This window comes from Populus trichocarpa, chromosome 18, assembly GCF_000002775.5.
Source record: "Populus trichocarpa isolate Nisqually-1 chromosome 18, P.trichocarpa_v4.1, whole genome shotgun sequence".
NCBI classification, from domain to species: Eukaryota; Viridiplantae; Streptophyta; class Magnoliopsida; order Malpighiales; family Salicaceae; genus Populus; species Populus trichocarpa.
In genome coordinates, this window is record NC_037302.2 from 14,988,243 (window position 1) to 15,000,612 (window position 12,370).

Sequence of the window (12,370 nt, forward strand, 5' to 3'; positions counted from 1 at the left end):
AAAAACACGATTTCGAATTTATTCGTAAACAATCTTTTAGTTTAAGAAAGGAAGCTTCTAACTTATGTGGCTGCTAAGTGTGTTTTTCATAAAGATATTTTTTAAAATTACTGAGATTTTTTTTCAGATTTTTTTTTAAATTTATTTTGCTTAAGAAAGTCATGAACAATATTGAATTATATATATTTATTGTCCATGAGGGGATGTGTCCGTTGCCATCATGCAGTGTTTTTTGCACGGCATGGGTCCGTGAAGTCCTCTATAAAAGCCTTAACCTCCTCGTTGTCCACTATAACAATTGATATTAAGATGGGGCTGTTCCTTCAGGTGTTGACGGTGTTAGTGATAACGGTTTCGCTGCAAGGATGGCTGCCTCGTGGTTGCTTGGAGGAAGAGAGGATCGCTCTGTTGCACCTCAAAGATTCTCTTAACTATCCCAACGGCACCTCCCTTCCCTCCTGGAGAATAGCCCACGCCAACTGCTGTGATTGGGAAAGTGTTAACTGCCACAGCAGTACAGGTCGAGTCACCTTACTCGATCTTGACAGCGTAAGGAATGAGGAGCTGGGAGATTGGTACTTAAATGCCTCCTTCTTTCTTCCTTTCCAACAACTCAACGTTCTCTACTTGTGGAATAATCGGATAGCTGGTTGGGTTGAGAAGAAAGGTTTGCTCTCTTAAGTATTACAAAATATTTAGATTAGTTTTATATTTTTAGAATTAATCAAATAAAGTGTTGTTTAATTAGTATCATTTTGGAAGAAAATAGAAAGCATATTTAGTAAAAAGGAGTAATTTGTTTAATTCCTTACATTATTAATATAATCATTTTGAGGGTGAAATGCAAGCTTTACCTGTAAATGCATATTCATAACGAACACTAAGCCAGTGATGATGGAAGCAATGGACAAGTAGTAAATTATAATCTTTCTTTCAACCTCTTTACATGAATTCATCGTACCAATTACATGCCTCTTTATAAATAATAATTAAGTTACTCCAATAATATCTTTTTTTTTTATTTTTTACATGGAGTCTTAATTAATTTATTTTTTATTTGTTTATATAGGTGGTTCTGAGTTACAGAAATTGAGCAATTTGGAGATCCTTGACTTGGAATCTAATAGCTTCAATAACAGTATTCTATCATTTGTGGAGGGGCTTCCGTCTCTCAAATCACTGTATTTAGATTATAATAGACTGGAGGGGTCAATAGATTTGAAAGGTTAGTTTTTTTATATACTATTATTTTTATAAATATTAAATTTAATTAACACAATTATCTATTAAATTTAATTTCAAAAAACATTATTAATGAGTATTGTATTAATTTATATATATATAAATATCAAGAATCTTTGACCAGCTTGGAGACCTTGAGTCTGGGCGGCAACAATATTAGCAACTTGGTAGCCTCAAGAGGTAATTAGTAACACATTCACATTATCTACCTGGCTGGTAGCATCATGAAGATAATATTAATTATTCTTGTTTCTTCCCTAACTAACTTGCAGGTCCAAGCAACTTGAGGGCTCTATCCCTATATAATATCACAACCTATGGAAGTAGCTTCCAGTTACTGCAATCATTAGGAGCATTCCCAAACCTCACGACACTTTATTTGAACTATAATGATTTTAGAGGAAGAATATTAGGTGACGGTAAGTTATATCACATATATAGTGCTGTTTATATATTTAGGATTAATTCAAAAATTCAATTTGCTACTTTTAAACAAACAGGGTTGCAAAATTTGAGCTCCTTGAAAGAGTTGTATCTGGATGGTTGTTCTCTAGATGAACACGCTCTTCAAAGCCTTGGAGCATTGCATTCTCTAAAAAATCTGTCATTGCAAGAACTTAATGGCACTGTACTTTCTGGAGGTAAATTAACAAATTTCAACTCCACTATTACTTATCATTGATTATTTTATTTCTTTCTATACCTGCTACAATTAGGTGTCTGTATAGATTTTCTCTTTTATGTTTTAGCATCCTACTAAACAGGTTTTGGAGAGACAATTAAATCTCAAATTTAGAAATTAACTCAATTGAAATCTTTATTATTTTAAAATTCTACCATCCATTTAATATAAATAATATTTCAATTTAATTATGCCCCCTTCTCTCTCTCTCTCTCTCACCATTATTTCAGTGTAATGTAAATAAAATGATAACATAAAAAACAATAATTTCTTTAATAAATAGGTAACTTCATACATAGAGAGTGCTATTTTTAGGAGGAGAATAAATTAACAATGGTGTATTTTTATTTTTTGGGTCAGATGTATAAAAAATCATTCTCTTAAATGGACAATACAATTTCAACAATTAACTTATGTTTTTAGTTTTTTTAGCCATGATTAATAAGTAATGAATTATTTATAATTTTAATTCCTTTTACGTTAATATAATTTCTTGTTTAATTGATCGTGGTAGGCTTCCTTGATCTCAAGAACTTGGAATACTTGGATTTGAGTTCCAATACTCTCAATAATAGCATCTTCCAAACCATCGAAACGGTGACCTCTCTTAAAACTTTAAGGTTGCGGAGCTGCAAACTAGATGGCCGAATACATACAGCCCAAGGTAAGGTTAATAACTCTTACTCTTTCATTTCCGTTATAATTTTAATTGCTTCTCCGTTATTATAATTTCTAGATTGTGGCAGGCTTCCTTAATCTCAAGAACTTGGAATTCTTGGATTTGAGCTCCAATACTCTTAACAATAACATCTTTCAAACCATGGGTAAGGTTGATTACTCTTACTCTCTCTTTCTCTTGAGGTTATATATTTTCCATTAGACACGCGGAGTTTTAATTTTCTCTAAATTATAATGTGACCAGGCCTATGCGACTTACATCATCTCCAAGTGCTATATATCAACAACAATAATCTTAGTGGTATCTTGCCTCCGTGTCTGGCAAATTTGACTTCTCTTCAACAACTATATCTCTCTTACAATCACTTCATGATCCCTATGTCATTGAGCCCATTATACAACCTTTCAAAACTCAAGGTTTTTTATGGTACAAGTAATGAAATATTCGCAGGAGAAGATGATTATAATCTAAGCCCAAAGTTCCAGTTAGAGTCCCTCTATTTGAGCGGTATTGGACAAGGTGGTGCATTTCCCAAATTCCTTTACCACCAGTTCAGCCTGCAATCTTTGGATCTTACAAACATCCAAATAAAGGGAGAGTTTCCAAATTGGTTGATTGAGAACAACACATACCTACAAGAACTTTATTTAGAAAACTGTTCTCTTTCGGGTCCATTCTTGTTGCCAAAGAATTCTCATGTGAATTTGTCATTCCTAAGTATATCCATGAATCACTTCCAAGGCCAAATCCCTTCAGAAATCGGAGCTCGTTTGCCAGGGTTAGAAGTTTTATTTATGTCTGACAATAGTTTCAATGGAAGCATTCCTTTCTCTTTGGGTAACATTAGCTCGCTGCAAGTGTTAGACCTGTCCAACAACAGTTTGCAAGGGCAAATTCCTGGATGGATAGGGAATATGCCTTCTCTTGAATTCTTGGACTTATCAGGGAACAATTTTTCTGGTCGTTTACCACCTAGATTCGGCACTTCTTCAAATTTGAGATATGTTTATTTGTCTAGAAATAAGTTGCAAGGGCCGATCGCAATGACATTTTATAACTCCTCTGAGATATTCGCATTAGATCTTTCCCATAATAATTTAACTGGTAGAATTCCAAAATGGATTGACAGGCTATCTAACTTGAGATTTCTACTCTTGAGTTATAACAATCTTGAAGGTGAAATCCCAATTCAATTATCCAGGTTGGACCAATTAATTCTGATTGATCTTTCTCATAACCACCTTTCTGGTAACATCCTCTCTTGGATGATATCTACTCATAATTTCCCAGTAGAAAGCACTTACTTTGATTTTCTAGCCATATCACATCAATCCTTCGAGTTTACAACGAAGAATGTATCCCTTTCTTATAGAGGCGACATTATCTGGTACTTTAAAGGAATTGATTTCTCATGCAATAATTTCACAGGAGAGATTCCTCCTGAAATTGGAAACCTCAGTATGATCAAGGTATTGAACCTTTCGCACAACAGTTTGACCGGACCAATTCCACCAACATTTTGGAACTTAAAGGAAATAGAGAGCTTGGATCTTTCCTACAACAAACTAGATGGAGAAATCCCACCTCGACTTACTGAACTATTTTCTCTAGAAGTTTTTAGTGTGGCTCACAATAATTTGTCCGGTAAGACTCCTGCGAGAGTTGCACAGTTTGCCACGTTTGAGGAAAGCTGCTACAAGGACAACCTTTTTCTTTATGGAGAACCGCTACCCAAAATATGTGATGCGGCTATGCCACCATCACCAATGTCAACTTCAACGAACAATGAAGATAATGGTGGCTTCATGGATATGGAGGTTTTCTATGTGACCTTTTGGGTTGCATACATCATGATGTTATTGGTAATAGGTGCAGTTCTATACATAAATCCATATTGGCGACGAGCTTGGTTTCACTTTATTGAGGTAAGCATCAACAATTGCTATTATTTTCTAATGAACAATCTTCCCATTTTATCCAAGTTTGGGTTTTCATAGCCTTGATGGTACCAAGACTTGGTGCATCGTTGTGTATTCTAGTTTTAAGATTTAAACAAGTTTAAAGGCATGCTCAAGCGATGTTGTATTAATTTATACAGTTTCATTCGGTTTTGAGGGTTTTTATATAGCAGGGGCTTTTCAATTCCATGAGTTTTTCCCTTGTATATTACATTATTACTTGATTTTTATGGATGATCAATTCAAATTTACAACACAAATATCCAAAAATATTTAATATTAAAGGGAAGACATTACAACACAAATATCAATATCAACACAAAAACATTCATTATCAAAGTTATTCCATAGATGTTGTTTTCCTGCGTGTTTGAAATATAGTGTTTATTCTTATGAAAACGAGGATGAAAAGCAAGAAATATTTTTTTCTTGAAATATGGAAAAATAAAAGTTTAATAATATTAACTTCACAGTAAAAGATATTTTCAAATCAATTTACAATTTTTTGTTATAGAAAATGGCAACAAAATGGAAGAGGCAAGGTCTAGAAAATAACTCTTTTTGCAGGCTGTGAACCCACAATGTTTTTTTGTTTTTGTGTTTCAAAAATATTTTTGAAAAAATTTAAATTTTATTTATTTTTTTCTTTGCTTCAAATTAATATTTTTTTGTTATTTTTAGATCATTTTGATATACTGATATCAAAAATAATTTTTATAAAATAAAAAAATATTATTTTAATATATTTATAAATGAAAAATACTTTGAAAAGCAACCGCAACCACACTTCCAAACACGCAAATCATTTTTAATCTCGTGGTGAGAATAAATATGTGAACTTAATCTCAAAACTTGAAAAGTAATTTGAAGGTATTAAGTGATCATAAAAAAAAACTAATAATATGTTGGCAATATTATTCTAAAATTAATAAAGGATGATAAGCAAGAACATGTTTATAAAAGAGGTTGAGGTTATCCGTTTATAATTTTATATAATTCTGGCAAGGAAACAATCTACTTTGAATTATAATCATTAAGCTAATGAATATCCTTAGTTGAAGAGAAGTAGCATATTATAAGAACGACTTGTGCCGCTAATTTACAGGCACCTTATTTATGTTAATAGGCAACATTTAATTACCATGATATAAAATACAAAAATAGTGGGAACATGTTATGTATTTTTTTATTTTAAAAATATAAATTTTACTCTATTTCACTCTAAAACTATTATAAAAAAAAATATTTATTTTAAATATAAAAATTAAAAATAAAACAAAATCAATCCAACTCATCTAGAAAGAGTTAACTGTGACATCAGTGTATATATTTTATAGCATAACTATCATTTGGTGAATATAAGCATTCAAATTGGGGGGATAAATCAATACTAGTTGTCATATTAATGTAATCAATTAATATAATTCATGTTCATATTACCCAAGAACTCCATAATTCGATATTCACTCTAGCTCTTTCACATTGCAATCACCATTGATATAAAACCTTGACAGCTCTAGTAGATATACCAAAGACCTTGTCAATTCAAGGTTTTAAGAAGTACAAGATTTTTATTTTTATTTTTTAAAAAAGACATAACCGACCCAATTAAGAATCCAATGAAAAAATTCGGCTGAATTTCTCAAGTGTTAGGAAAAAAAATGATTTGGGTAAAAATGAAATTGGTTTCCGAAAGAATTTCGAATGAAAATCTTAGATATTTCAAGGTTCTGATAACATAAACTATATAGAGAGAAGGAAAATAATTTTATGAATTTTAGTATTAAAATATAAAATTTGATAATTATATCTCTTCATGCCTGAAAAATGAGGTATGTAAACCTACAGAGGCATTTGATCGGGCTACATTATGGATGAACCTGCAGTCAAGCTGAACTGGATTTTAGTAAAATAAAATTGAATTCCATAAAAGTAATGAATTGAAAAGTTGACCCAAAGTCAAAGTCTTCTGTGGAAAAACATTGAATGAAAGGTTAACGCTAGCCAGCTATTTTGCAGTGTAAGATGGGTCTGTGAGAGTGAGACCATTAATGCCATCTGCTTTCTTTCCATGATATGGGTCAGTGGGTTGGTCGACCGTGAAACCATTAATGCTATCAATTGTTTTTTCCACGAGATGGGTCCGTGAGACCATTAATGCTTAATATGCTTTAATTTCAACTAACTTAATTCTCCTTCTTTTGTTTTTATCATTCTTTAAATAACTATTTTAATATATTCTTCAATTATCATTAAAAAAAATGTAACCACCGATTAATTAATGGAAATGCAATTAAATGCTTTATTATAATTGCTATGTATTATGAATTTTGATGGATTGAGAGATGGAAGATAGAAAGAGAAAGAAAGAATGACAAAGCCGAAAGAAGAAGAAGAAAGATCAAAAGGGAGGGGGAGAGATGAAAAAACAAAAGGTGTACCAGTTTTTATGGACTAAAGTAAACTTGTGTTAGGAAGATATAATTATTAATATTAAATTCAAAATACATATTGCAAATATTTAAACATTTCATGTGGTATATTTCAAAATACATATTGCAAATTCATAATAATTTTTTGATAAATAAATAAATTTTTTTATTTGATTGAAAAAAATCCTTCATGTTATTATCACATGAAATTATTATAAAATCATACATTGTATATAAATATCTAAATATTTTCTTACACTTCTTTTATTATTATGTTCATTCATCATCATCAAGTTCATTTGAATTTATCTTTTTACATTTGAGTTTATAAGTTATTTTGATTGTTATTTATTTTATTTAATATAATTTATAAAATTAATTTTTTTTTCAATTTCATTCTCTTTTAACTTTTTAATTTATAAGATTTGTTTCTTATTATTTTAATAAACTTGAAAGAGAATATTAATAAGTTATTTTAATATTGATTGGTATATTTCTTGTATTTAAAGAGAAAAGAGCTATGAATTTAATCTCATAACTTGAAAACTTTCCAAAAAATTATTTTATTCTGAACGCTTAATATATTATACAAGGTTTCAAAATAAAATTTATATAATTCTTTAATATACATCATCCATTTAAATGAAAGTTTTTTAGTTTTCAAACTTATATAAGTTTATATTATTTTATATTTATTTTATATTTATTTTTTATAAAATAAAATAAAATAATAAAATTTAAACTCGTGAACACTTGATTAATAAAATTTAAAAATTATAAAACTATCTCATATTAAAAACTTAATTCTATAACTATTTGCGTTTTTTTTTCCACAAGATGGGGCCGTAGCTTGGGGGCTCTAAAAGCCTAAAACTCCTCGCTGCTATTTGCAAGAGATACTTATTTATAGTAGTAGCAATTTAGTAATAACTAGATTTGTCACTCATGCTTTACAGTGGTTAGAGTAAAAACAAATTCAGGTTGAAATTAAAAAAATATTTGTAATTTAATAAATTATTTATAGATTAAAAAATAATAAATGATAAAATTAAAAAAAAAAACTATAAAGAGTTAACTCAATATAATCAAACCTTAAAAAATTATACAATTTTTTATTCATGATAAAAAATAATCATACTCTCAAAGCTTAATTCGTTGTTGTTTTTTAAGGGCAAATTTATAATTATACAATTATAATGAATAGTGAATATAAACGCTTAAAGTTTAATTCGTTTTTTTTTGTGGTAAGAACAAATTTAGATGTTGATGAATGAATAATAATTGATCAGCATTAATTCAGATGTGGCTATTAATAGATACCTACTAACATCACTTAATATTTTTGATAATGATAATGATAATAATTGATCAATATTTATATTAAGATGGGGCTATTAATTCAGATGTTGATGGTGTTAGTAGCGATGGTTTTCTTGGAAGGATGGCTGCCTCTTGGTTGCTTGAAAATATATGTTTTTTTTTTAGTTTAAATTATTAAGATGGGGCTATTATTGTTACTTTTTATTCAATAAACTATAATGCTAATAAAAACTCCTTTTGTTTTGAGAACAAAAAAAATACATAATTCAAAAAACATATTTTACTTTTATAATTTTATTTATTGTTTATTTTTGTTAATATTTATTTTTATTATCTTATAATTGAATAAAAATTTCCAAAATTTTCGTATAACAATGTTCGAGAAATATCACTAGTTTTAACTATCCCAAATTTATGGCAATAATATAGGTAAAACTATAGACAAAGTGAAGAAAATAGAACAAACTACAGTTTTAACTACCCACTAATTAATTCCTTGAGAGGAAGAGTGGGAGATTCTCAATTTTTTGAAAGGCTACTATTGTACTATTTATCTTGGAAATCCCTTGAATTTATTCACACCAAATTTAAAATTTAGAGAAATTAAATCTATGATTTACTTATAAATAAATTTTATTGTTAATATTCTTATTACTCCATAGTTACTTTATATAAACCTTACATTTATTTGAGAAATCAATGTAAACAAATTTATAGTCAGACACTAGTTTATCAAGTATTTAAATAGAAAAAAAAATCAATTAGAGTACTTGAATAAAAGAATATATAAAGTATATGTATTTTATATATCTTTACTATTTAGAAATTAAAAATAAAATAAAATCAATCCAAACTCATCTTAAAAAAATTAATTGTGACATCATCATCCTAATAATATATAAAACTAATGAAGATATTTTATTCATCAGATTTCATGAATATAAGTATTCAAATTGAAAAAAAAATGTTCATGTTTCTGGTATTCATGTCTCCATCCATTTACAGTTGAAGAAAAGAATGTCACCTGCTTTGATTGTTTCTTCTTGCTTGCAAGATAAGATATGCAAATATTCAAAGCTATTCGAGTCTACTTATTTTAATAGATTTTTATTTTTCTTATATTAACATGCCAACTTTTTTATTATTATTATATCAATTAAATACCTTTTTCTTGTTTTCTTTGATGGTGTGGCTTTGATCAAATGAAATTGAGTTCGAGTTTTCCTCTAGAATAAATAATTGTTTTGATAAATAAATAATTATCTCTCCATCAAGTTTTTGCCCCACCACTAAGATGGCTCACTACAATGACAAATTTGGTCCATCTTTTGGTTTGATTTATTTTCTGTCATTTTCCGAATATCTTCGTTTCTTGATAGACTTTTTCTGGATATGCCCTGGTTGGCCAAATAAAAATGGGATAAAATTTTATTTTTTATTTAAAATTATTTTATATATATATATTTTAATTTTTTAATATGCTGATATCAAAAATATTTTTAAAAAATAAAAATTATATTATTTCAATTATATTTAATTTTTCATCAACATTCCTAAGGTAAATTGCTATGTATTTTGAATCTCCAAGGATTAAGAGATGGGAGACAAAAAAGAAAGACAGACAAGACAGCACAAAAGAAGAAAAAGAAAGAACAATAGTAAGAGAAAGAGGAAAGAACAAAAGTGGAGTAACTAAATAAACTTTATAATTACTAATATTAAATTCAAAATATGTACATATTGCAAATATTTAAACATAGAGTACAAAAGAAAATATTGAATTGCATAAAAATAATTAACCGAAACTTATATTCCTAAACGTTGACCCAAGTCAAGTCTTCTCTATGGATCCAAATCTACCGTATTCGACAGAAAGATATATCAATGGGTTAGATTGTATATTAATTGAAAAGCTAATCAAGTTTTTTTTATCCAAATAACTTTAAGGGTGCACCTCTTATATTAATATAATATCTTTTAAAAAATTCCCTAAATTACTGTATTTCTCCAACAGCGAAAATATATGGTGGCAATCCTCCGATCTCAAGAGTACACGAAATAATTATTTTATAAGTACTTAGCCGTCATGCTTTTTTTTTCCTCAGGATGGATCCGACAGACAATCACCATCACGCATTTATAAGTTCGTGAGACCATTTCCACTGCCCATTGGTCCCTGAGACCGTTGCCATCATGCATTTTTCCTCGAGGTGAGGCCGCGAGACCATTTCCAACCATCATGCGTTTTTTCCACGAGATGGGTTCGTAAGCTTGATTAATTCTTGTTCCTTAATTAAGAAGGGATAATATACTTTAATTTAAACATATTAATGTGGTTTAATAGAAATGATTTTTATAAACAAGTATGGGAATGATAATATTAAAAATATTATTGTTTCAATAATTGAGAAACAAATTAAAAAAAAACTATAGTTTTAATAGCAAGCGAGAAATATCCCTAGTTTTAGCTATTCATAATTTGTGACAATAATATAGGTAAAACTACAAACAACTGAAGAAAATAGAACAAACTAACTACCCACTAATTAATTCCTTGAGGAGGAAGACTGGGAGATTCTCAAAGGCTAATATTGTACTCTTTATCTTGTAAATCCCTTGAATTTATTCACACCAAATTTAAAATTTAGAGACATTAAATCTATGATTTATTTATAAATAAATTTTATTCTTAATATTCTTATTATTCCATAGTTACTTTATGCAAACCTTATATTTATTCTGTAAACAAATTTATGGTCTGACAGTAGTTTACTAAGTACTTAAATAGAAAAAAAATCAATTAGAGTACTAGAATAAAAAAAATATTAAATATAAGTATTTTACATACCTTAACTATTCATAAATTAAAAATAAAATAAAATTAATCCAAATTCATCTAAAAAAATTAATCATGACATCATCATTCTGATAATAGAACTAATAAAGATATTTTATTCATCAGATTTCATGAAAATAAATATTTAAATTAAAAAAAAAAAAAATTGTCCATGTTTTTGGTATTGATATCTCCATCCATTTACATAATAGCGTTACCTATTTTTATTATCTCTTCTTGCCTATAAAATAAGATGTGTGAACATTCAGAATTATTCTAGTGCCATCCATTTTAGTAGATTTTTATTTTCTTATATTAGTATACCAATTTTTTTTTATTATATCAATTAAATACTTTTTTCTTTGATGGTGTGACTTTGATCAAATGAAATTGAGTTTGGGTTTTCCTCTGAAATAAATTAATAATTTTTTTGATAAATAAATAATTATCTCTCCATCAAGATTTTGCCCCACCACTAATTAAGATGGCACACTGTAGAGATAAATTTAGTCCATCTTTTGGTTTCTAATTTTAGGGCTTTGATTTGATTTGATTTATTTTCTGTCATTCTTTAAATATCTCCATTCCTTGTTAGACTTTTCTTAAATATGCCCTTGATTTTTTTATTTAAATTTTTTTATATATACATTTAAATTTTTTGATATGCTGATTTTAAAATATTTTTTAAATAAAAAATATTATTTTAATATAATTTTAAATAAAAAAATTTCAAAAATAATGCTCGCCAACTTTAAATATCAATAAGATGAGGTAACACTCCCTTTTTGATTCGGCTCGCCTACCGTTCAAATAGAATTTTCAAAAGAATTCAGCTAAATTGCCAAATAGAATTTTCAAATCATACATTGCCAAATAGAATTTTCAAACAAGTCTTCTTTTTTCTATTTCTAAAGTACTTATCAGTATTTTTTTTTAACACAATCAACAAGTAAAAGATGGATGCAATGTCAGATGGGTATGTGAGATCATTGCTATCTACATTTTTTCCACGATTTGGGTTAGTGGGATGGTCTATGAGATCATTATCATCTGCATTTTTTTCCATGATATAGACCAGTGGGATGGTCCATGAGACCATTGCTATCAAGCGTTTTTTGTTTTTTCTACGAGATGGGGTAATATGCTTTAATTTCAATTTAGTGTATAAAAAAGAATTAAATGCTTAAACATAAAAAATAAATCTCGAGCGTTAGAATGCAA

The 12,370-nt window shown here is 28.4% G+C and overlaps 1 protein-coding gene across 3 annotated transcripts in view; it reads left to right on the forward strand.

Annotated features, from left to right (window-relative positions):
- The first annotated feature begins 289 nt into the window (after window positions 1-289).
- The window catches only part of LOC18107836 (receptor-like protein 13), a 30,643-nt gene continuing 18,562 nt past the window's right edge, over window positions 290-12,370 (forward strand). Inside the window, exons 1-4 of one of the 3 annotated variants that reach the window (XM_052448846.1) lie at window positions 290-667; window positions 1,070-1,225; window positions 1,354-1,422; window positions 1,515-1,661. In XM_052448846.1, coding sequence (XP_052304806.1) covers window positions 310-667; window positions 1,070-1,225; window positions 1,354-1,422; window positions 1,515-1,661 — 730 coding nt within the window. In that variant the 5' untranslated portion in view covers window positions 290-309. The remainder of the gene's footprint in view (window positions 668-1,069; window positions 1,226-1,353; window positions 1,423-1,514; window positions 1,662-12,370) is intronic. The other 2 variants (XM_052448844.1, XM_052448843.1) reach the window with 2 other exon arrangements.